Raw genomic sequence first — 26893 nt, forward strand, 5'->3', positions numbered from 1 at the left:
TTTAAGACGTACTAGTCTTTTGAAACTTGTAATATTTTATTAGCTCATCATTGTCTAGATCCATGTTTTCGTCATGTTCAGTTCATTGTCTAGGTCCATATTCTCAGGACTGCACTTTTATAGGTGGTGGGTGTTCATTCAGGACTGCACTTTTAAATTTTTACCACTGTTTTCACTACCATCAGGCACCGCGGGCCGAAGCTAGAGACAGCAAGAAGGAGCAGCGAAAAAGCAATGGATCTGGACGCGTTTGAGTGCCCCATCTGCTTCTCCCTGTTCGAAGGATCGATCTTCCAGGCAAGCTCACATCTTTCAGCTTTTGATTCACTTTGCAAAATCAAACTGCATGCACTTCCAGCCGCGCAGCTGCAGTGGTGAATCTGACTGACTGTTCATCATGTGTTGGTTGGCCAGTGCAAGAACGGGCACGTTGTGTGCGATCCCTGCCGCGTTCGCATCCACGGGACTTGCCCGTCCTGCCGCAATCCGGTTGGCGAGATCAGGTGCCGAGCGCTGGAGAAGGCCATCGCCGACATGGTCCTCCCCTGCGCGTTCAGCAGACACGGGTGCACGCAGCTGCTCAAGCACAAGGAGAGGCAGGACCATGAGGCGCTTTGCCATTATGCACCATTCGTGTGCCCGTTCCAGGGTTGCGCCTACTCCGTGGAGTCCACGCTGCTCCTCCACGACCACATCCTAGACACTCACGCCATCAACAACGTGGTCAGCTTGGTCGGATCCACGCAGGTGGTGCTGCACTGGAGCACGCCATTTGAGGTGCTCCTGGACCCGGTGGACCGGTGCGTGTTCCTGCTGCTCAATGGCGGGGACGTTCCCTCAGGCCGGTCGCTGTCGGTGGTCTGCCTCGGCCCGCGCCCCATGGCCAACCAGTTGCTCGAGTACAAGCTGAAGGTCGGCGGCGCCGGTGAACCCGGCGCGCTCTCGCTGTCTGCATCAGGCTCTGTGCCCTGCATGCGCAGGTGGGCAGGGCAACACCCTAACGATGGGTTCCTGTTCGTGCCTAATGCGTACTGGACCTCCTTCAGCTGCGTCCTCGTCAACGTCCGTGTCCAGAAGTCGGCGGTCGACAGTTTAGTACGTTGCTTTAAGCACGCCTCACTGGAAACATTCAATTTACTGGTGTTAGTTTTTGTTTGCTTGGCAATGGCTCTCGTGTTGGCATGGAAGACGATCTATAGGTAAAGTCCGTAGCGGTTTTTGCAGCAAAGTGGATGGATTGCCGCTGCCTTTTGCGTGTCATGTCGCCTTGTTCAGCTTAGGTCTGTTTGGCTCTTCTTCGTCATGTGTTCATGGGTCTCAATGTCTCATGATCAGGCTGCTTTTACTGTGATCTGAACTAGAGTCAAAGGCATGCGGCAGCAGCAGCATGTGTTCTTGTTCGCTGCTCGTCGCCCGTATGGCTGGGAGAAGTTGATGTGTCATGCATGGATGATTCCTACTTTCCTAGCAATATAGTGTATACCCAATATGTCAGTATCGGAATTGCAGGCTCTTAAGAAACCGGTGCGTTCTGGTTAAGTTCGGAGTTACTCCTACAGTGGTGAACTGATTTGTATAAGCGACCTACTGCCCATTTGCAAACTATTGGAGATGCTATTCATCAATCAAGTGACTGATGTTTTTCCTCTGTTCGCTTAACGTGTTTAAATGGCCATCTGAACCCTGAATCCCAAAGTTCACTGGAGATCCTAAAACTATGAATCCTAGCGCCTGTCTTGATATCAGGAGTAAATTTCATGATTGGTCCCTAAATTTGCATTGGTATATGACGGTGTCATTAAAATCCCTAACTCTTGAATTTTGATACTTTGTTTCCTGGCTTGTGCAGTGGTGTCATCGAGGTCCCTAATATAAACTTGTCATAGACGTCGGAGATGCTTTGGCAAGCAATAACCCAAGCCAACCTCATACCCGCCAGACCGGATAGGACTCAGATTGGAGATCTACGATGAACCATGCAAGGTAGAGCTGAGCTATACGTAGTGTGTTTGGATACTCCCCTAAATTAGGGTTTTTCTTTCCTCTGGAGGCGCCGTCGGAGTCCATCAAAAGCGAGCGATCTACGTGATCACTCCATCCGATCCCTGCGTCCAAGACGTCCTCTCCTCCGCAAGGAACCAAGGAGTCATCGGCGTGGATTGCATGGCTGAGAGTTCGAAGAATGAGAAGGGGAAGGGTGTGGAGATGGGTGATGATGGCGATGTGCCGAGCCTAGAAGATCGTCTAGAGGGGCTGAATCTACAAGGAGAGGAAGAGGAAGACCTCGATTTCTCCAGGGAACTTGATGAACTTGTCAAGGATGTTCGCTGGATTGCTTTGTTTAGGGTTAATACCCTGAAGCCATTCAGCCACACAGCGTTATTCGGCGCCATGAAGAATGCATGGTCTGCGGCGAAAGAGGTGACTTCCAAGCCCTTAGGGCCGAATCTGTTCCTAGTCCAATTGAACTGTCTTGGTGATTGGACGAGGGTGATGGAAGGGAGCCCTTGGCTATTTCGTGGAGCAGCAATTGTGCTCGAGGAATACGAGGTTTCTCTAATGTTTTTTAGTACAAGCTAAACAGGATCCCTGTGTGGACTAGAATTCGAGTACCAGAGGTGTTGATGAAGAGAAGGGAGTTAGCGAAGAAAGTTGGAGATATTATCACGGTGGTGGTAAAGGAGGGCCAAATTAATTCTACACCATATCTACGTGCAAAGGTGTGGCTTGACTTGAACAAACCCCTAGTGCGGGTGAGGCCGATCACACTGAAGGAAAGGAAACAATACTTGGTTCAATATGAAAAACTCCCAAGTTTTTGTTTCTTTTGTGGCTGCATGGGGCATGAAGTAACGGAGTGTGGAGACGGAGTGCACAACAAAGCCAGTTGTCAATGGGGCGATTGGCTACGAATTCCATTCCACGCGATGGTCCTAGGGCGAGAGGATTTTAGCAGTGGAAGAGGCAGAGGACGTGGGAGAGGGCGAGGAAGAGGTGGTGGAAGGGGCAGTGGTTTGATGAGAATACTAAAGAGACGGAAACTTCTGTGGGTGAGGAGGAAAATATAGAGAAAGCTCCGACTGGTATTAACGACACCTTAGGGGAAGAAGGTGCAGAAGATATGCAAGTCGTGTTGGCTGATCCAAATGCTTCTATCAGTCCTCTGAAGGAACAAGAGAAAAAGAGACCGAGAAGGGATGGAGAGGGGGAGGAGGAGGGTTCAAACAATAAAAACATGAGATCGGCGCTCTCCTTCGAGGAGAGTGGTCGGGCGCAATGAAAATCTTAGCGTGGAACAGCCAGGGTCTTGCAAGTGCTCGTTCGAGTGGTTCTGGAAATCTAGAAGCGAGAGAGACCATATGTGTTTTTTCTGTCTAAGACACATCTGGGTAAGATAAAGGCAAAGGATTTGAAAAGAAAGTTGGGTTGTGATCACTTATTCATACATGAAAGTGATGGTCGAAGTGGATGTCTACTTATGTTGTGGAGAAAGGAGATTGTGATTCAGTGCCAAGGTATTTCACATAATTTTATTGATGTGCTAATTCAGGGTTTCGAGGACTAGAGGTTAACTGGTATATATGGAGAGCCGAGATGGGATCAAAAACATTTGACCTAGGAGGCTCTGTGGGCTTTGCATGGCAACTTGAATCTCCCATGGTTGGCGGTAGGAGATTTTAATATGATTCTATATCATCATGAAAAGGAGGGAGGTAGAGTGAGATCACAAGCACAACTGCAAGCATCCCATGATGTACTTATGGACTGTGAACTAGCTGACATTGGATTTTTGGGTGATGTGTTTACTTGGCAGCGAGGGAAGATCAGAGAAAGATTAGATCGGAGAGTTGCTAATACACAGTGGAATATATTATTTCTAGAAGCTCAGCTAATTAATGGGGAGATGGTGAAATCTGACCACCGTCCTCTCATTATCAACACAGAGGGTTCTTGTGGGCAACACCACCAAAGGGAAGAGCAAAGAAAAATTGAAGCTAGATGGCTGAAAGAGGAGACAATAGAGGAGATTGTACAAGCAGCCTAGGCACATGCTGTAGCACAGGGCAGCAGGCCAAGCCTGATGTCAAAGGTGAATGCAGTGCATAATAATCTACATGATTGGGATAGAGAGGTTTTGAAAAAACCTGTTCAGCGAATGAAAAAACTGAAAAGGGAACTGAGAGGTTGGGATGTGGGCCACTAACAGATGAAATGCTAGCGGCGCAAAAAGAAATTCTTCTGCGACTGGAATTATTACTGGAGCAGGAAGAAATTTTCTAGGTTCAACGAGCTAGAGCAAATTGGCTCAAACATGGGGACCGAAACACTAGCTTTTTCCATCATTATGCGTCAACCTGAAGGAGGAGGAACTTGATTAAGGGGTTAGTAGATGAGTTTGGGGTAAGACATGAGAATATTGGGGAGATGAAGGTGGTGGTGAAGGATTATTTTTCAAATCTCTTTACATCTGAAGTGCACGAAGTCGATCAGGAAGTCTTGAGAGATATAAATTGTAGGGTTAGTGATATGAATCATCTACTCCTAGCTCCTTTTTCTAGGGAGGCGGTGAAGAAAGCTTTGTTTAGCATTGGGGATCTTAAAGCCTCAGGTCCTGATGGGCTCCATGCAATTTTCTTTAAGCGGTTCTGGAACATGTTGGGAGAAGAGTTGACTGATGAGGTGCTACAGGCCGTAAACTCCTCTACTATCCTAGAGGGGTGGAATGACACTACTATTGTCATGATTCCTAAAGTGGATAATCCAGATAAAGTTGCTTAGTTCAGACCAATTTCTCTTTGCAATTACTCCAACTCGCCCGAGCCCAATCCTCGGACAGTTTCTCCAATTCGCCGGAACCCAAGCCTCGGACGGTTTCTCCGCCTCGTCCGAGCCCCAGCTCAGATCCCCTTTTTTTTAGGATTCATGTGCACGACTGTCATACCGTGGATGGGACACGAAGCACGTCCCTACGCCCACGCTGTGCAGGCAGGGAATAGTGTTCATGCTGCCAACTCCCGTCACCGCAACACCTGACCCCTGTCACTGGGTTTACGAGCGAGTCAGGAGGAGTGAGCAACGTCAAATCCCAAATACTGTTGTCACGAATCCCACCGACATTTCTGTACACAGGTTGACAGAAGAGGCCTCGGGAGATAATCTCGGCACGGTAGGAATAGGGCTCGGCATGGCGAGAACAGGGCCAGGTGTTAAGCCTACAGCACCGGGGATGGCTCGACACGGTCAACAGAAGCAACCACGCCGTGACCACCATAACTACAACTCTAGGAATGGAGCGTCTCGCCGTCACTGCACAACACCATACCTCGCCCCATACTCCGGGATGAGATCGGAGCGCTATAGCACTAACACATGTAAATCCAGCCTCCCCTTGAGGCTATAAAAGGGGAGGTGGGACTCGGAGCACGGGCCACAACTGAACACAACCTTTGTAACATTCAATCACAAGCTGAGACCTGGGTCACATTTTCTCTCTCGTAACTTGTTTGTAACCCATACTACAAGCACTTCGGGTACAGGATAATACAAGGCACTCCGACACATGAGACGTAGGGTGTGATTCGCTTGAACCAATATAAACCCTCTGTGTTCTTCCTGCATCACCATCTGGGTTTAAGGGTACGCAAGGTCCTATTCAGAGCACGGGCCACAATTGAACACAACCTTTGTAACATTCAATCACAAGCCGAGACCTGGGTGACGTTCCTTCTCTTGCAACCTGTTTGTACTTTGTAACCCCTACTATAAGCACTTCGGGTGCAGGATAATACAAGACACTCCGACACACGAGACGTAGGGCATGATTCGTCTGAACCTGTATAAACCCTCTGTGTTCTTCCTGCATCATCATCTGGGTTTGAGGGCACGCAAACTCATATCACATGTTAGTGTTCTGGATCGCGAGTCCAAACACCGACACTATTAAATATAGAGATTGACTATAATAATAAATTATAGGGTAGATTTAAGAAAGACTTTTGGTTTTTTTTTTCGGTGATGCTTTGATTTGCATGCATGCCAGCAAAGAAAAAAAGATCATATCATCCTTTTAAATACAAAGATTGGCCTAAATAATACTATTCTCTCCCATCCATTTTCTATGGCGTGCACCATGCAATTGCAGGTACAAAGGAGCGATGACAGATTATGGTAATGTATTAATTCACTGACACTTACTTCGTCCTAAAATAAATGTACATCTCTCATTTTAAAAGTCAAAAAGTTCTAAATTGGCCAAGTATACAAAATAAATCAATTTTTATTATCCCAAATAAACATCATTATCACATGATATATTTTTATAGTATAAACTTATTTAAATATATAAATATTAATATTATTTTCTAAAAATCTAGTTATTTTTTGATAATGTTTGACTTTTGAAAATACTATGATATGTGTAATTATTCTGGGACAGACCAAGTAGTTAGTATTTAATCAAATTATAAGACGTTTGATTTTTTTAACAACAAATTTGACCACTCGTCTTATTAAAAAATTTGTGCAAAATATTATGTTTTTATCGTGGTTTGGTTTATTAATAAAAGTTCTTTAAAACGAGTTTTTTTTATAAATTTTTTAAATAAAACGAGTGGTCAAACTTGAGGTAAAAAAAAGTCAAAACGTCTGATGGAGGGAGTAGTTACGAAGATAGAGGGATTAGTTAGGAAGCATCATTTTTTGCTGCATTGCATATGGTGGTCAGTAAGGATGAAAAACGGATCGGATACGAACGGATATCATCGATATCATATTTATTTTCATAGTTTTGGACGGATTTGGATTCGAATACGGGTAATATCAATAATTTTGGATAAGATAGGATTAGATGTCAACATCATAAATATTACGATTTAAGTATTCACATACGGATACGGTATTGGATGTTGATTATTTGGACTTGAATACGGACAGACTGAACTCCTCTAAACGAATTCGGTCTCGAATACAGTCGGAAAATATCCGTACCGTTTTCATCCCTACTACTTAGGGGGTGTTTGGGACTGATTCACAAACTCTGCTCCACAAACTCCACCGTGGAGCAGCTCCACGAAAAACTGGAGTTTGTGGAGTACCTCTTTAGGTGCTCTCACAACTCCACTCTTTTTCCTCGAACTGAGTGCGTAGAGCTAAAACTGTTTGGCTAAAAAACGTGGAGTAGAGCTGAAAAACATAGAGCAGAGTAGTCCAAACACAGTAGCGAGTTGTTTCTTTACTGCAATCGCATGCGTGCAAGCGCTGCTGGTTGAGTGTTTTTATTGGACCCGTATTAATCATGCGCTGGTTGAGTAGTATACTTGAGAAGTTGAGAGTGTCACGCACGCTTGTTCAGATTCATCCGCGAGTTAAACCTTGCCTCGATCTCGTGTGATGATTTTCTCCAAAACCCAGAGACGGCCTCAATGAGTTCAATGAAAATTTTAGAGAGTTAATTTAAGGCTTGACTTGATGGAGTTTTACGAGAGTTTTACAGATATTAAATATGCTGATACAGCATTATATTGATAGAGAGAAAATAAAATTTTCATAAGAATATTCCCAAAAATGTTGATAAAAACATTAAATTTATTGATATAACGTTTGGCGCGCACATCTCCCAAGTTTTTCTAGTCTCTAACATCTCTGCAGCACCCTTGCACTATCCACCTTTTCTCTTTTTTAATTGTTTCTGATCTCCATGTCAGCTGATGATTTCTACCAAGCCTTGTTTACTTTGGAAATATTTTGCAAAATTGCTACAGTAACTCTTTTGTTTGTATGTGACAAATATTGTCCAATCATAGACTAACTAGGCTCAAAAGATTCGTCTCGTCAATTCCGACCAAACTGTACAATTAGTTTTTATTTTCGTTTATGTTTAATACTCCATACATGTGTCTAAAATTTCGATGAGACGGGGAATCTGAAAAATTTTGCAAATTTTTTTGGGAACTAAACAAGGCCCAATTGTTGGCGACGTCCTCAGAGAGAATTTCATAAGGATGAAAGTCTTCTGCTATGTTTTCAAGATATACTTTCTTTATTTCTAAATACCTATCGTTTACGTTTCTCGAGAAACAACTTTAATTATATATATGTATTAAAAATATTAATATTTGTGGTACATAATTAGTATCATTAAAAAGATCTTTGAATATAGTTTTTTAATAAATTTATTTAAAAATATAAATATTGTACATAATTTCTATAAATCAAGTTAAATCTGTGTTGCGTACACCAATTGTGATAATTAAATAAGGACGGAGAAAGTAGATATGTTAGGGCACTCCCAATGCAGAAACTATCATAGTTTCTATAGATATTAATTATAGTGCCACCTAAGCATTTTGCTGATGTGACAAGATAGTTATTGAAGAGAGAGCAAAAATTATAGAAACCGGATCTAAGTTAGAAACCATGTCTACACAAAATCCAAGACATGAATTGATGTGATTAGTGAGAATGGAGAGAGAATGAATATGATTGGATAAAGAATTATTCTGTAGATAATCCATTGGACCATGGTTTCTACACGTACTCCCTCTCTGTCCCTGAAAGCTGCAACTTCTAGAGTTGTCCTAAGTCAAACTTTTAAAACTTTGACTTTCATAAGATACTCATTTTATGTCATAAATATTGATGCTCTTTTCTATAAAATTGGTTAAAGTTAAAAAAGTTTGACTGACATGGATTTTAGAAATTGAAGCTTTCAGGGACAGAGAGAGTAGTATCTATAGAAATTAATAAAGCCATGTTTAGATGCAGCCAAATAGCCAAAACTTTTGAAGAAATGAGCATTTTTTGGAAGAATGGATCTAAACAGGAGCTTGTAAAACTTGGGCTGTAAAGATTTGGAATTTGGGACCTTGGAAGCCCAAAACTGTGTAAACTTGCTTACGGGCCCGTGTCTTATGTGTTGCAGACCAAAAAATTTGAAAAGCATCTAAATACAATGTAAAGTTTACAGCAAAAAATTTTAGGATGTACAGATTTGGGATCTAAACAGGCCCTAAGTATAGAAACTTTTTAGCATTGGAAGTGTCCTTTGAATTTGAGACATAAAACCCTTCAAAAACTAGCCTAAGAAAGACTTTAATGCTGTGCAATTGCATGCATGCCAGCAGAGCCGAACAGCCGGATCAGTTCTGCGATTTTGCCTTCTGGCCTCTTGTACTTTGCGAGGTTCTTTCACCTTTCCAAACATATACGAGTAGCAGAGTAAGTATGTTTATATTTAATCATCTTTGATAATGCTTGTTTCTTACTGCCTGATCTGATACTGATCGAGAATAGTCCTCACTGCCTGTATCTACCTCGTGTTCTAGGTGGAGTAAAAGATGACTGGGAAAAAGACCATGGCCTCCTCTGCTGCTGGCACTTCAAAGAAGCCGAGGAAGACGAAGAAAGCGACCAAGGCCAAGGACGTGCCGGTGGTGGTGTTGGAGGATGAGGAAGACGCAGCTCTGACTCTATCCGTGGAGGAGAAGGACACCCTGGAGTGCGACATCTGCTGCTTACCCTTCGAGTCTCAAGTTTTCATGGCAAGTTCATATGACCATGCATGTACTATTTTCTAGTATATACATACATATGTCCTTATTCGCTATCATCACATGCATACACACCGGCCGTTTATACTCGCGTGCGTACGCCAGTGCAAGAACGGGCATTCTGGGTGTGCCAACTGTTGCCTCCGCACGAGCGGCAAGTGCTGGAGCTGCCCCGAGCCGATGGGCATCCGCTGCCGTCCGCTCGAGAAGCTCCTGGCGGCGGCGACCACTGCCTGCAAGTTCAGGAAGAACGGCTGCAACAAGGCCGTCCGCTACACGGAGAAGCTGAGGCACGAGGAGACCCTGCCCGCGCGCGCCGTACGACTGCCCCATCGGCGGCTGCACCTACAGCGGCCTGGGTCTCCGCCACCACGTCGCGCAGGACCACGGCGGCCCCGACGGCTTCGCCGCCATCGTCGGCGGCCTCCGGGGCACGGCGGTGACCGTGCACAGGGACGCGCCGTTCCGCGTGCTGCTGCCGCGCGACAGGGACGACCGCGTGTTCCTGCTGCTCAACGGCCGCGACCTGCTGCAGGGGCGCTCTCTGTCCCTGCTCTGCCTCGGCCCGCGCCCAGAGAGCGGCGTGGAGCTGGAGTACGAGATGGAGGTGGGCGGCGCCGCCGCGCCGGGGGAGCTCGCGCTGTCGGCGTCGGGCACCGTGCCGTGCGCCCGGCGGCTCGAGGGGTTCCAGGCCAAGGGGTTTCTCTTCGTGCCTGATGCGTATTGGGGCTCCTCCGGCACCGTCTCCGTCAGAGTTCGTGTGTGATGTCGCGCCCCGTCTTCTTGTGATCAATTGTTCGTGGAATCGTGGTGTCGTTGTTAGTAAGTACACTCCGTACTTGCCATGGTCGTGTACATTTGGGTTCCTTAATTATCTACCATCGAACCATATCCATATACGTGTAGGTGGACAATAATCAGTTCATTCCCTAGTGGTCGATTGTTTGTGGTGTCGTTAAGTACATGCTACTCCGTACTTGCCATGCATTCTCAATGTTCATGTGTGTTGCTTATCTACCGTCGCACCATACGTCCATACGTGTAGGTGGACCATTATCAGTTGATTTCCTAGTGGTCAATTGTTAGTCGTGGGGTTTGGTTTTCAGATTTAGAGCTATTCGTAACGTGGGTACATATTAGATGAAAATTAGTTTCTGCATATTTATAGTGTAATGCAGAGTGAAGTGGAGCCCTATTAAATAGAGCCTTAGTTTGCATCCATATGGCATTAGGGCCTTGTTTAGTTCTTTTTTTTGTGCAAAATGGACACTGTAGCACATTTGTTTGTATTTAACAAATTCTATCCAATCATGGACTAAATAGGCTCAAAACATTCGTCTCGCAAATTATAAGCAAATTGTATAATTAGTTATTTTTTATCTATATTTAGTGCTTCATGCATATGCTGCAAGATTCGATGTGACGGGAATCTGAAAAATTTTATAAAACTTTTTGGTAATAAACAAGGCCTAGCATCAAGTGCAGGCGCACTACCTACATGGGCATGGTCACTATTTCCTCTGTTCTAGTTATTTTAAGAAATTTAGAAAGTCAAATTTTTTCAAGTTTAATTAAAATTATAGTAAAAATTTAAAAAAATTATAACATCAAAAAATTGAAACTTGAAAAGATATAATTCAAATATATGACTAAAAACATATAATTATATGATTAATAAAGAATTTAATAATATTTAGTTGGTATTATAAATATTATTATTTTATCATATAAATTTAATCAAATTTGAGATTTTTTAACTTTTTAAGATTTTTAAAATACTTTATAATTTAGGACGAATGGAGTACTCGATGGTGACTGACTGGCTTACAATACTGAATTAGCACGAATTCTGCTAACAAACGTGAATGCAGGTCACCGGCCATCGGCCATGGCTGCAGGCCTGCAGTCTCCTGGAGCTCCAAGCTCGTCTACTCTATGCCGGCATCGGGAGCAGGTCAGAACTGGTCAATGCGTATGATGAGGCCTGAGAGCGAGAGTTTCGCCGCCGTTCGGAGTCCTGGCGTCCTGGGGTGCCGCGGCTCCGCCCGCATGCACACTGACGAGACCGCGGTGACCGCGCCGAGCGCGCGCAGCAACACGCGGAACAGGGTGTCGTCGTCCTGCCCGACGACGGCGTGCAGTAGGAGACGCGGACCGCACAGGCCGAAGCGTGCTCGCGCCTCGCTGGCGGGCTCTGCATGGGCAAAGCACGGCGCGCCGGCGCCCGGCGGGTGGTCGACTCAACTGGTCGTCCGCCTCGCAGTAGGCGACGTAAGGCTGGTGGCCGGCGGAATCAAGAATAATGCACCACCAAGAAAGGAATTTGTTCAACGATTATGAGCTGCTACATTTGCAGCCACTGTCTAATCCAGAAGAAACAATCAAATTACATGTACCAACGCCTGAAATTCCGCAAGTTGCAAGAACGATCAAAGCTAATAAAAAGTTTGGTAGATGATGATGATGCGATTAATTAGCACAGCGCCGCGAAGCTGGAGGCCACTGCCTGGATCTATGGCTGGACCACGCGCATGCGGACTTTAAGATGAATCTCCTTGGACGGCCCGACCAGCAACTCCGGCAGGACGCACAGCGCCATCCCTTCATCCACGGCGGCCCCGGGCACGGCGCAGCTCGGCACGTCCGCCTCCATCCCCACCCAGCTGCGCTCCCTTGTTGGCGGGCATGCCCAGATGGTGTACACGTACCGCGGCCCTGCCTTGGCGCTGGCCCTGACGCACGCCAGCGAGACGGCCCAGATGTCCGCCGCCCCCCGCGCGCGCACGGACAGCACGAAGAGGCGCTGCTCGTCGCCCTCCACCACCAGGAGGCGGTGCGGCGGCTCGGACACGGCGGCGCCGACGTGGAAGTGCGCCCCGTAGGACGGGACCCCGTGCACGGGCCAGGCGTGGTGGGTGGCGAGGTGGTCGCGGAGCACGGCCGGGGACGCCATGAAGGGGCACTGCGGGCAGCGGCAGGGCGCGTACGCGCACGCGTCCCGGTGCGCGTCCATCTCGTGGTAGGCGACGGAGCTGCCGCAGCCAAAGACCACGAAGGGGCACGGCACCATGGCGCCGCCGATGTAGACGTCCAGGTCCGGGCCGCAGTACACGAAGGTGGTGTCGCGGCCGCACTTGCGGCAGTGGCCCGCACGGCCCTGGCCGCGGCAGTTGTTGCAGAGGCGGTGCCCGGCGGCGCACTGCGCGACCACAATGAACATCAGATCACTACGCAATTTTATAAGAAATAAGATAGATTTCGTCGCATCATTACCTTGAAAACCGGGGGCTTGAGGGGACGGGAGCAATCGGTGACGGCGCAGTGAAGGAGCTGCGGTTGCAAGCCGATGTTGATGATCCGCGGCAGCTCCATGGGTGGATTGGCCTGCTCCGCGACCGCGACCACACCTCTTGCGCGGTGTGACGCTCTTCCGCCTTGGGCAACCACTCCCTCCGATTCCTCCTTCAGTGTGACGCTGGAGAGCGCCTTGGCCTTCTTGTTGATGCTGCCCACGCCGCTCGCCGTCAGCAGGCGCTTATTCTGGTGCTCCTCGCCGTCGGCCATCTGCGGTAGACACGCAAAGCAGGAGTATTACACTGCAGTCTTCTTCTCTTTGCTTGGGACGCTGTGAACTCGGGGAACAGAAAAAAAAAAACCGTAGTATTCCTGATCTGAAGTTAACGGTGCCCCTGCACAAAAAAAGCTATACGGCGAGTGTTTCTCGCCCTGCGCACACTCAATTCCTTCCTAGCCGTCAGATCCACTGCCCACGCCTACAGATCCGGCCTCTCCCGTTTATCTTCTCCAAGTCTGGGGGCTCTAGATCGAGGGCTCCACGGAGGTAGGCTGGCTAGGCGGTGAAGACGGTGGTGGGTGGTTTGGGGCTCTAGTGACGGCGGAGACAGCCGGGCCATGTCGGAGCTCGTCGCGGAAGCCACACATCACCGAGGGGAAGGGGGATGATCGTTTTTTAGGTGATTCGCATGGCCGCCTTCTTCTTTGGCACCAGCGGCTCCCTCTCCCGTCCTCCTCCTCTCCGGTGACCCTCCTTCTCTCTAGCGGCTCTCGCCTCCACCACTGCCACCACCCCGCCGTGGCGTGCTAGGAAGGTTAGCTAGGTAGTGGGGATAGTCATGGAACTCCCCCGCCCAGATCTGGTCCAACTGCCTCCACCAGACCACCACCGTTAGAGCCCCTAACCGCCCTCCAGCCATCCCCACTACCAAGCTTGCCTTCCTCCCCCAAACCTTTCCTTGTAAACCTCTCAAAGTCCAGGGATATGAGAGAGAGGCGAAGCTCACCGAAACCCTAACCTGGAGATTCAGGAGGAGGAGGAAAAGAAACTTACCTTCCTCGCTGGCGCCGCCGCTGTTGGAGTGGGGAGAGGGAGGAGCTGCGTGCACGGCAAGGACGAGCCGCCGCCGCCGGAGGAGGAGAGATCGGGAGGAGTCAGGTCGGGTGCGTGGGGAGTGTGTGCGTCGGGCTATGCAGCGGCTTATAAACGGAGGCGTATTTTTAATTCGCTATGATTTCCCTTCTTTCCACTTTTGCGAGCAATATATATTATAATACAGATATACAGATATATATTTACCAATATTTATAACTTTTCTATTATTCTTTCTTGTTTTTTGTTTTTTATAAACAACTGAGTTCTATTCAAACACATGTGATTTTACATGTGTTTACAACTATTCGACTCCAATCCTTATCTAAATTCCACTCAATCATCTCCATAAGAGTAGAGTTAATAGCTATTGTTAGCCTCACTTTTGGAAAACTCACAAGATTGCTAGGTTTTCATAGAACTTGTTACCAAAACTTTCAAACTTCTGCTTTCAATATGGATAGGAGACTTGTTGCCCTACACCCCCACCCTAGGAAGAGCGGCTATAAAAAGTTTGCATAAAACACTCTTCCTTGGTTGGAAGGTATGATAAAGGTAAACTGGATCTTTTTTATATAAAAAGGAAGTGCTAAAGGAGTCATTCAGAAGTGAGTGAAGGGGCAAAAAAGCTCATTTCTTTCATTCTGGAGTGGAGACGGAGTAACTCTATCGTCCCATTTCCAAGCATTCCAAGCAAGATAATGAGTTGTTGTGCTTGTCTCCCTTTCAATTTTTCGCACTTCAAATGAAATTCCATAATTGCTCTTTAATAAGTTTGCTAGGATGGCCAAAGGTTCCAATGGCATCCACTTGAATGCTGATATGATCACTCTTTTTTGCAAGGTTGTTACCAACACATGGTCACATGAGGCAGAGGCGATAGAAGCTATGAGAAGAGGTGACGGCGACCGGGCACCATCCACTAAAGGCATCCGAAGCAAGAGTAGAGATGGAGAAGGTGAGGAGGACCACCACGAGGGCTAATACTACACTAAGATCTGGGAGATTCATTTACCAGTGAAGTAGATGTGGGGCTGTTGGCTAGAGGTATATGGCAACTATGGAGAATTGGTGAGCGATGGTAGCGCTAGGGTTTGGGTTTGGCGCGCCCTGGCATTTTCCCATCTTGCCAATGAATTAATCTTGGTATGTTAGGTTCACTCCTTATCTCTAACCTTTTTTTGTGTCCGCTCTTTCTTGTATTAACAACCCGAAAGCAAGTGATTGAGAAGCATATGCAAGCAATACTTAGGATTTTTTTTTTCTTTCTATCAATTTAAATTTAGAATGGGGAGGTAATTTTGTTTTAGCAATGCCAAATGATTATAATTTTGAAAAGAGGCTCCATGCTCGTCCACTCGTCCCTTCGATGTGACCTCTGTTGGGCCAAACTCTTCAACCTGCATCCATGCCAGTGCACCATTTGTACAATGGGCGCTCCTAAGAATCTGGCCTAGGGCCCAAGCAGAGGCAAGACCGTCTCTGTAAAATTTATTATGGCTAATTTTTTTAGACCATAACTAAATTATGTAGTACAGTAATGTAACTTGTAGCATATACTTAGTTTATATAAAAGATAATGATACCGCAACAAGAAACTTGCAGAAACGTACAAGAATAGAAACCGCTCATAATATTGGGGTAATTATATTAGACCAAATCAAATCTACATAGTACTAATTTCATTTCATATATAGTATAGGAGTATGTTTTTTTTACAGCTTATAGGAGTATGTTGTTGGGCTCTTATGGCCTTGTTTAGTTCACCCCAAAAACCAAAAAGATTTCAATATTCTCTGCCACATCGAATCTTTCGGCACATGCATGAAGTATTAAATATAGATGAAAATAAAAACTAATTATACAGTTTAACTGTAAATCACGAGACGAATCTTTTAATCTTAGTTAGTTCATGATTGGACAATATTTGCCACAAACAAACCAAAGTGCTATAGTAACGAAATCCAAAAAAATTTCGTATCTCAACGAGACCTATATCTCATGGGCCTCCGGTAGTCGCACCGGTTGCCCCTCCCACTGAGCCGGCAGAGAGGCGAAGAACAGATTGCCTGCGCTTGCCTGGCGCACCGGTCACCGGCTCACCGCGGAGGAAGGGGAGAGGTGGAGCCACGGGCAACGTGCGTGTGCGTAGAAGACACCTAACCGCGACGATGACACGTCCGGTGCGCCAGCCGCTGCACGGGAAGGACTACGGGAGCCCGTCGTGGCAGCCGCGGACTGCAGGCTGTAGCATGCCAAGCACCCCGACGTCGCACCGCACCGGACCCGAAGTTACCAGTAGCGCTGAGGTGAACTCGTGAAAAGGCACCCTGTCTCGCGGGTAACTTTCTCGGTTTTCTTCGCTTCAAAATTCTAAAAATTAAATTCACCAGATTTTTCATCAGATCGAATCTTTATATATATATATATATATATATGACTTTGCAATTAGTTATTATTTTTATCTATATTTAATACTGCATACATGTGTCGTAAAATTCGATGTGACAGGTAATCTGAAATTTTTTACAATTTTTTTTTGGAAATAAACAAGGTGAGTTTCGAGAATTTTTTAGATTGGACTATTGTTGTATTTTTGTTTTATTTAGCAATTACTATTCAAATTTAGATTAATTTGGTCCAAAAAAGTTATTTCATAAATTATATATAAACTATATAATTAATTATTAATATTTTATATTTAATGTTCCAAAATAATTTCTTTTTATGGTATCAAATCTTTACTTCATGTATGTGTCTAAAGATTTGATGCCAAAAAGAATTTTTTTTTTGGAACACCTGCCGCCTGTGATTGCTGGTCGTTTTGTCGGACCACTGTGAAAGTGTGCTGTGACGTCGCGTGATTGGGCAGCAGAAGCGCAGCACATGATTACTGTAGCCGGCTGGCACGGCCCGTGCAGACGCAGCGGCAAATGATCCTGATCCTCCTGTGCTCCCACTCCACTCGTCACTGTGAAAATCTTTTGCTTGGCTGCTCGCCTGCCCGGGCCCTCGGGCCCTGGAGCCATAACACAGGCAGCATCCGCGAAAGTACTGTCCATGGACCAACGGACAGACCAGCGTTTGTTTGGAGAAAGTATTATTAGGGCTTGTTTATTTCCACCTAAAAATTCAAAATTTTTCAAGATACCCAGTCACATCAAATCTTTAAACGCATACATGGAGTATTAAATATAGACGAAAATAAAAACTAATTTCAAAGTTTGGTCAAAATTGACGAGATGAATCTTTTGAGCCTACTTAGTCTATGATTAGACAACAATTACCACAACCAAACGAAAGTGCTACAGTATCGTGAAATTTTTTCCTTCCCGAAACTCCGAAAACCAAAAACTTTTCAAGATTCTCCACCACATCAAATCTTGAAGCACATGCATAAAGCATTAGATATAGACGAAAATAAAAACTAATTACACAGTTTGTCTGTAAATTACGAAATGAATCTTTTGAGCCTAGTTAGTCTATGATTGGATAATATTTGTCAAATAAAAACGAAAATACTACAGTGCCGAAATCCAATTTTTTTTTCCGAACTAAACAAGGCCTTATTATAAAAAAACACTACTGAATGTCTAATACATTTTGCTAATAAACTCAAGTAAGGATTTCCTTGTTTGTTGGGGCCTGTTTAGATATTTTTTTAATTTAGATTAGCACTTTTGTTTTATTTAATAATTATTTTAAAACCATAAATTAAATAGACTTAAACATTTCATCTTATAAATTATAAAAAATATACAATTAATTATTTTTATTTATATTTAATGCTTCTCACAAATCCTGTAATCTCTACCAGCCTGTTGTGTGTCAGTTGAGTCCGCATGATTTTTTTTTCAAAACGACATGAATTTTCTTTTTCAAAAAACACTCAGCGTGAGCATAGAGTACGGAGACACAGGAATATTCTCAGATAAGTTCCGACGAACTAAACAAGGCCTAATAATAGGAGGGATTTTCATTTGATGAAAGCTTGTTTGTTCTGCCACAAATCTCTTTGTAGGAGCTGCATTATGGCCTTACTTAGTTCACGGAATTTTTTTGATTCGACTACTTTTGTTTGTATTTATTAATTATTGTCGAAACATAAACTAACTAAGCTCAGAAAATTCGTCTCGCAAATTATAGACAAACTGTATAGTTAATTATGTTTATCTATATTTAATGATTTGTGTATCTGTACAAAGATTTGATGTAACGGTAAATCTTGAAAGTTTTTAGAAACTAAACAAAGCCTATTTCGGAAAAAAAACTCAGTGTCATGAAAATGGGTACTCCCTCCATCCTAAAAAGAATGACGTTTTTGAGACTTTTAGACATCATGTTTGAATATTTATTTTATTTAATTTTTTATAAATTATAAAAATAAATAAATCATTAGTAAAACATCTCTAATGGGTACTCTTTTTTGAACGGTGAGAGTAATTTTTAGCTGATTTCTGTACGAGTCGTCCAAAGCGAATTCAAATTTGGCAAATTGAGGTTCTAAATTGCGTGTTCCTTCTCAAAGTTGGCAATGGCACCATAAGGCTGGCCTCTCCTCTATGTGTTCCTTCTCAAAGTTGGCGATGGATGAACAATCTTGTTATCTCATGCGGCCATGCCTTTTCCTTCTGGAGTTATGCTATGCTGGCAAGAAAAAACACGATAATAAAAGCTAATTACCTTCCTGCTATCGCATTTGACTAGATTTCTGCTATTGCTTCTGTAATGTTTAACCCCCAACTTGGGCACCAATTTTGAAGCAAAAGTTGTTTGATCATTAAACGCCGCTCGAAGTGGTGAGCATAAACAGTTCTACGTTTTACACAATACTGGAATACGTTTTACACAATACTGGCTCAAATCCATATTTTTCAATAGCAATGCCAAATGTCAAAATCATAATTGACATACTGGTGGCATACATCTAATTTTTCCAAACTTTTAGGGCCTGTTTGGTTGCTAAATTTTAGTTATCTAAAACTATTTTAGCTACTCTTGGATAACTAGTGGAACTAAATTATTTAAGCTCTTTTTTAGTCGTGTGTTTAAAGGTTTGGCTACTAAAATGACAAAGTTTATCTGGCTAAATTTTAGTAAGAATAACCAAACATGCCCATAATCGGTATGGGAAGAAAAAGCAAAGCTAGGGCACATCACAATGAGATAGCGTGCGATGAGGCGTATCATCGAGAGCATAATGATGGTATTAGCAGTTTGCACTGGTGAGCAAATTACTAGTATTACCGAAGCTCAACAAAAAATTATGATGTGTGACATGTGTCCCTTTGGTATGCTAGTTGCAGTTGTGCAGGTCCAAAGGACAGTTCATATACCACAGAGCCAAAATCCCAAAGCCATGATTATAGATGGCAATGGCCAATGGGGTCATGATAACACCTGAAATTATCTCGCTGCTAACTAATCTTACTCCTACTTAACAGTATCATCCCAAAAGCCCACGATTTGGTACTAGTATTACTTACTGATCAGCTTTGAGAGAGTTTGAGTGATCTGTGATCATCATCTTCTTGTCTTCCAAAGCAGCAGGTTCAGGCGCGGGCGAGCGATCAATGCGGACGGAGAGAAAGAGCTCCCTGTTGCTCCCGTGCAGCGTCTCCCTGGGCACGGCGAAGTACAGCTCCTTCTCGGGCGCGACGCCGGCGCCGTCGGCCAGGGCGCTGCTCCTCACCGGCACGGTCGCGAAGAAGTAGCTCCCCGCGAGCTCCGCCGCGCCGGGGGGCGGGTTGGCGTAGAACGTGCACGTGAACCGCGGGAGAGGGGGAGGCTTAGCCGTGGCGCGGACGAGCACCACCGAAACCGCCGCGCCGTCACCCAGCGGGCCCGCGGCCATCGGGAACAGCGACGCGTCGTCCTCGCCGTGCAGCAGCAGGCGGTTCGAGCTCCGCGCCGCCGGGGACCCGGGACGGCGAGCGGGATGGGCGCGCCGTACGCCACGTCCTCGACGGGCCAGGACTGATCGCTGGCGAGGTGGGCGGCGAGCGTCCGGGTCGAGCGGAGGAGAGGGCAGCCGGGCTCCGGGCAGTGGCACGGCGCGTGCTCGCACGTGTCCCTGTGGCTCGCGCTGAGGAAGTAGGAGACGAAGCGCTCGCAGCCGTACTCCTGGAAGTCGCACGGCACGCGGAGGTCGGTGAAGAAGAGGTCGAGCGCCGGGCAGTGCGCGTAGGCGGAGGAGGAGGGGGCGCCGCGGTCACTGCAGGTCCGGCAGCGGCGGCCCGGGAGCTTCACGCGGCAGGCGCAGCACGCCAGATGCCCCACCGCGCACTGGACGCCACCAACACGACGAACCGCAGGACGGCAACCCCATCAGAAATTGAGATTTGCCGTGGGGAGATGAAACGAGACGGGGCAAAGCGAGCGAGCAACCTGGTAGATGGGAGGCGTCAGCGTGCAGGAGCACAGCGAGCAGTAGAGCTTGCCCTTGTCCACCTGAACCGCGGTGGGCGGCGGCTGCTTTTCCGCCGGGGGCTCCCATGGGCCGGAACGGCGATCGCTTCGGCGCCATGCGGTGGTGCCTCGCCCGCCTCTTCTTCTTTCACTTCGTGCCTGATCAGTTGGGTACCGAACAGAAGCGGCCCGTCCCTCGCCCTCTTGCCGCTGCGCCTGCGCTTGCTGCTCCCGGGCGGAGGCGGCGGGGGCGGCGGCGCCAGCAGCTCGCTGGTCAGGCTAGCCTCCCCTGCTGCCTCTCCATGGTTTCTCTCTCCAAAAGGCACACGCCCAAAAGGAGAGAGAGCCTTTCTGGATGCTCCGTCGTACACAGTACCACTACAGTCACGAGGTGAAAAGAGAAACAAAAACAGATTTTATTGATTTCATTGGGTTTTGGTTCATTTAAAAAAAGAAAATAAATAAACAGTACTCTTAGTAGTGTTATTATACTGTTTGACCTTGTTTCGTTACACACAAAATATAAAAACTTTTCAAGATTCTCCATCACAAAAACTTTTCAAGATCCCCATCACATCGAATATGTGGCACATGTATAAAGCATTAAATATATATTTAAAAATAACTAATTATATATTTGAAGATTATAATTTGTGAGATGAATCTTTTAAGTCTAATTAATCTATAGTTGAATACAAACGAAAATATTATAATACTTAAAAAAATCAACCAAAAACTAAACAAGGCCTTATTTTGGGTGAAACCGTGGCAAAAAGACCTGGGCCTTGTTTAGTTAATACAAAAAAACCAAAAACTTTTAAAGATTTCCTGTCACATCAAATCTTGGAGCATATGCATGAAGCATTAGATATAGACAAAAACAAAAACTAATTATACAATTTAGCAGTAAATCATGAGATGAATCTTTTATGTTTAGTTAGTATATGATTAGATAATATTTATCAAATAAAAACAAAAATACTACAGTGCCGAAATCCAAAATCTTTTCGGAACTAAACAAGACCCTGATCACAAAGCCTCGTTATATGGAAAGAGGAATATTATATGCACCCAAAAATGATATAAGACTGCACGTAAAATGCTATATTTGTCTTTTGAACACAAGATTTGTTAAAGGTTGGATGTAAAAATGAGTTATCTGCCTCGTGGAAAAACCACGGATTCAAAATGTAAAATTTGCACAACAAACTTGGTTGTGGTATAAATAATCAATATCTTTTGGCAGTTGTGTTCGTTTGAGCTTATCAGCCGAATCGTCCAACCATTTAGCAGTATTTTTTTTCTCACAATAAATCAGCCAATAGTACTTTCTATCATGGCTTATCAGCCATGACGCGCCAGAATTTGAGAGGTGGAATCTGGCCGCTGTTTAGATGTCTTCAAAAGTCCAAAAGTTTATAAAATTTCACGTTAAATCGAATCTTATGGCAAATGTATGGAACATTAAATATATATAAAAATAACTAATTGCATAATTTGTTTGTAATTCGCAAGATAAATCTTTTGAGCTAGTTAGGCCATGATTAGACAATATTTATCAAATACAAACGAATGTGATACGGTGTCCAAAATAAAAAAAGGATTTAAACAGGCTCGCACCTTGAAAATTTTTTAGGTAACACATATGTAATTATAGCAATTAGTATCTAATCATAAATTATGTAGACTTAAAAGATTTGTCTCGCAAAAAATTCATACAAATTATCTTGACTCTGTATCATATACTATAAAAGGAAAGTTAAAAGGCATTTTTATTTTTTAAGTTTTGAAATGTAGGCGGTGTATACTAGTGGAGCATAAATAGGCACAGAGAGAATGCAACATCTCGTATTGGATTGGACAAATCTTGTTGATTAATTCAGGTACAAACAAAAGCATATGATGAATCGGGATGGGAATAAACGGGCATATGGTGATATGGAGAACAGGTATTGAAAGTTAAAAATTAAATTCAGAAGCGGAGGAGACTTTTAAGTTTTGATTCATTTGATATCATCTGATAGCACTACTCGTACATGTGATATGGCAGTGTACTACTTGAAGTCCCCGTAGCGGACGGGTCCCCGTAGCAGGTTGCAACTTCCGTTCCTCTTCGAAAAAAAAAAGATTCCAAGCACTGAACCTGAACGTGAGAGCCAGCTTTTGGTCATCAGAAACAGATGAAAGACCCTCTTTGCTCGCACACATGTATGTACCGAGTATTAAATATAAATTACTTACAAAACTTACGCCTTGTTTACTTCCACCCAGAATTCAAAAACTTTTCAAGATTCTCCGTCACATCGAATCTTTAGACGTTTACATAGAGTATTAAATATAAACAAAATTAAAAACTAATTATATAGTTTGGTCGAAATTTACGAGACGAATCTTTTGAGCCTAGCTAGTCCATAATTGGACAATAATTACCACAAACAAACGAAAGTGCTATAGTGTCCCGAAAAAATTTCGGCAAGGAACTAAACAAGGCCCTAGAAAATTAAAACACAGTTAGAAATTAATTTACGAGATAAATTTTTAAAATCTAATTATTCCATGATTACATACTAATTATCAAATAAGACCGGTGTTAAATTAAACCGACACTGTAACTCTTTCGTTTTATTTAGTAATTAGTGTATAATTATTGACTAATTAGACTCAAAAGATTTAGTCTCACAAAATACTCTCTGTTTTTAGGCCTTGTTTAGTTCCCACCAAAAATCCAAAAAGTTTTCAAGATTTCTCGTCACATCGAATCTTACGGTACATGCATGAAGCACTAAATATAAACGAAAACAAGAACTAATTACACAGTTTGCCTATAAATCGCGAGACGAATCTTTTGGCCCTAGTTAGTCTATGATTGGACAATATTTGCCACAAACAAACGAAAGTGCTACCGTAGCCAAATCTAAAAATATTTCACATCTAAACAAGATCTTAGTTCATAAATAGTCTATATATAGATGCAAAACAAACAGGGTCTAAAGTTCTTATAGATGGTTATTATAGCTTACTTCTCGATAAGTCAATCTTTTACATAATTAATATTATTAGGTAAATCATTGATCATACTTTTATTTTAAATTTGTTTAGAGATATAAATGCTATATGTACTTTTTATAAATCAAGTTACCGAAAAAAGTTGAAAAAATTTGACTGACACATATCTTTGTAAACGGGAGAAATTCTGAACTGCCTTAAATCTAGAATACCTTCTTGTAAGGTAGAAACAGACACCTTGCAACCATGTTTGGCCTATCAGATACAAGGGCCTTGTTTAGTTCCGAAAAGTGAAAAGTTTTCGGTACTGTAGCACTTTCGTTTGTTTGTGACAATATTATCCAATTATGGACTAACTAGGATCAAAAGATTCGTCTCGTGATTTATAGCTAAACTGTGTAATTAGTTTTTGTTTTCGTCTATATTTAATGTTTCATACATGTGCCACAAGATTCGATGTGACGGGGAATCTCGAAAACTTTTTGGTTTCCAGGTGAACTAAACAAGGCCAAGGTCTAGTTGCGGCGAGTTCCGGTAAACAGGATGGAATTGAAAATGTTCCCCGAAACCATTTTCGTGGCTTAACAGGCGAACGGAGCCACCGTTGGCAGCCATTTCCATCCACAAAATCAGCATTTCTTCTAGACAGCAGTACACTCTACATGTACCACTGCATCAGTTGAATAGTAACAAAAGAGGATAGTCAGTAGCAAAGGTCTACACTATTCGCTGAGTACTGAAAACAACTGAATTTTCTGAACCGCCTGTGCTTTTCTACAAGAAATTTCAGGTTACTCTCAAGTGAACAAAGCAACCATTCCTTCATGCACAGGAATACAAGACGGTGTACTTGTCTAAAGCAAGTTCCCAAGAACAGCATTGAACATATGAGCTATCGTCATCAATATGGTATTACCTTACCTTCTACGAACATTTGCCACACGCTACTGAGTTGCGAGGCATGTCGGTGACCCGGTGGGGAGGACGAGGAGGTCCACACGCTCTTCGTTGCGAGGCATGTCGGTGACCAGAGGGTTCATCCGTGCAAGGTGGCCGGCCTGCACGCGCAGCGTGATTGCGAAGATGTCCCCTCCGTTGACACGGATCGCCACCTGTTGTCCTCAGAACACGGACCGGCCGAAGAAAGTGAATGTTTGCTCGCCGAGGTGGTTCCCCTGATCGTCATCCTGAAAGAAACAGATCGTTCGCTGCTCAACTTCATCTCGGACCTGGTGCGCTGCCGGAACAGGCCAGTGCGAACTTCCAGATCATACCGCAACAGAAAACATAGGTATCTGAATAAACATCGTGACGAGAACGGAATGTTCAGACCTTGAGAGCTCAAGTCATCCAAGAATAATACAAAAACACAACAGCTCAACCTCTAAGATGTCCATGCATTAAGTTTCATATCAGTTGCAGATTAACGAATAGCAGATACAATTTCATATCAGTCTCCAGCATAGAGTATATCTTGGATAAGTAGTCTGCTCACTAGAGCGCGGCGGTAACCTGGGTTACCTTCGACGCCAAGTTTGTAACAGTAGTCCCGGCCTTCTTCTTAATGAAAAACGTGCTTAATGCACGATCGCTAAAAAGTCTGCTCACTAGAGCGCGCAACCCGAATGCAGAGTTCACTACAAATTCAGAACTCGGAAATTCGAGCGGAGCAAATCTAAGCATCACGCCAAGTCGCCAAGGAGAATGAAACAATCAGGATCAGCAGTTCCTACCTGGTGGAATCCAGGCAGCAAAAACAAACATCAAGGATCGGCGTTCCAAGTAACCCCATCATGAAACCGACAGGTTGCAAGGAATCATGCTCCCGCCCAAATCACCGGGAGCAGTGGAAGGAGAAGGGACGGCGAGCTCACCAGAGATGGAAGCGGAATTTCTGGCGGCGCTGCTGTCGGGGGATGTTCTCGACCGTCCAATGCATCATCGTGCTCTCAGCTCCTTGCCCGAAGCTGGCGTCGACGGTGATGTTGGTGTAAGCTTGACGTGTTCTCAGTTGTGGGACACGCTGTCAGCAAGTTGGTTTGGGGATAGAAGCCGCAAAATTTGAATTAGAGAAGAGGCGGGAACGGTTGCAGAGCAGGAGGAGCGTGGTCACCGCGTCCAGGAGCGTCTGCGTGTGTTTCTACCTTAATGTATCAGTGTGTAATTTGAATTTCAGTATTGTAACCGTGTGTGTTAGCTATTGGTATAAATAGCTGAGTGTTCAGACTATGCAGTGTGTGGGTATGTCAGTTTGTAAGTGCCAAACACTTGTCTTAAAGCGTGGTGAAAAGGAGCACCGTCTCTCTGGCGGTTGCTGTTGGTGTTCATCCGAGTTCATGCTTTTCTGTGTTTGATCTTGCAAGATCCTGCGAATAGGTTTAGCCACCGTGTGTTCTAGCTAGAGATTGTTGATCCTGTGCTAACATTTGGTATCAGAGCCATCAATCTCATAGCTATCCACCGAGAGTCCACCAAGCATCGTCCATGTCGCTGACAGTAGGTGAAGGGAGTCGCGGTGGCGGGGAAGGCCAACGTCAGTTGTTTCCAACACTGACGGCGACGAATTACACCAGTTGGAGTATCCGTGTTGGCGCGATCATGGAAGAGCAGGGGTGGTGGGAGATCGTGGAACCGCCAGAGACAGATCCGGCGACAGCATTGACGGCGGCGCAAACAGCGACGCAGGTAACCAAAGACAAGAAGATACGCACCCATCTGTTTCAGTGCTTGTCCGATGATCTCCTGATGCAAGTCGCGAAGAAGAAAACAGGGAAGGAGGTTTGGGATGCTCTCAAGGCGAGGTTTGTGGGCGCAGAACGCGTGAGAGACGCGCGCCTGCAAAACTTGAAGTCTGAGTTCGATGCACTTGAGATGAAGGAGACAGACTCAATCGACGAATTTGCCGGGAAACTGACGGCAATGTCAGTCAGGTATGGCAACTTCGGAGGAACATTGGATGAGACGGTTATGGTGAAGAAGTTGCTCAACACTGTACCAGAGAGATTCATCCAGTGTGTGGCTGGGATCGAGCAGTTCTGTGACTTGAAAACCATGGTGTTGGATGATGCAATCGGCAGACTTAGGACATATGAGGAGCGCACCAAGCGGGGAGCTGGTGGTGTGCGCTCAGAGAATGGCCATGTGCTTCTCACTCAGGCTGAATGGGATGCACGGCAGAAGAAGTTGGCCGGTGAGAGCTCTTGTGGTGGAAGATCACAGGGCAGTGGTAGCCGTGGAAGAGGTCGAGGAGGAGGCCGAGGAGGCCGAAGTGGTCGTGGTGATTCAGGAAGCACAGAAAGAAAAGATAAAAGTCATATCAAGTGTTTCAAGTGTAAACAGTTTGGACATTATGCCAATCGGTGTCCAAATCAGAAGAAGGAGGAGGAAGCTCACCATAGCAAAGCTGAGATAGAACCATCTGTGCTGGTTGCAGAGCTGGAGGTGTTGAATTCAGGCAAGAATCCACATCTGAAAGTTCAGAACAAACTATGCCTGAATGGTGGTCCAATGCAGCCAGAGCTTCATTTCACTGGGAATGGTGAAC

General features: G+C 44.8%; 2 protein-coding genes and 1 pseudogene across 2 annotated transcripts; 2 read left to right on the forward strand and 1 right to left on the reverse strand.

The window, feature by feature from the left end:
* Window positions 403-1646, forward strand: LOC8079030 (putative E3 ubiquitin-protein ligase SINA-like 6; the record flags this gene model as incomplete). Its single annotated transcript, XM_021456095.1, has 1 exon — window positions 403-1646. A coding segment is annotated over one exon (801 nt), but the record flags the coding sequence as incomplete, so codon positions are not given.
* Window positions 9336-10314, forward strand: LOC8079032 (annotated as a pseudogene).
* LOC8079033 (putative E3 ubiquitin-protein ligase SINA-like 6) lies at window positions 11886-14000 on the reverse strand. The gene is made up of 3 exons (XM_002457420.2): window positions 13897-14000; window positions 12822-13112; window positions 11886-12747 (listed from the first exon to the last, which is right to left on the reverse strand). Exons 2-3 carry the CDS (start codon window positions 13110-13112, stop codon window positions 12061-12063), a joined length of 978 nt encoding a protein of 325 aa, XP_002457465.1. The 5' UTR covers window positions 13897-14000; the 3' UTR covers window positions 11886-12060.

This window comes from Sorghum bicolor, chromosome 3 (assembly GCF_000003195.3).
Source record: "Sorghum bicolor cultivar BTx623 chromosome 3, Sorghum_bicolor_NCBIv3, whole genome shotgun sequence".
NCBI lineage: Eukaryota > Viridiplantae > Streptophyta > Magnoliopsida > Poales > Poaceae > Sorghum > Sorghum bicolor.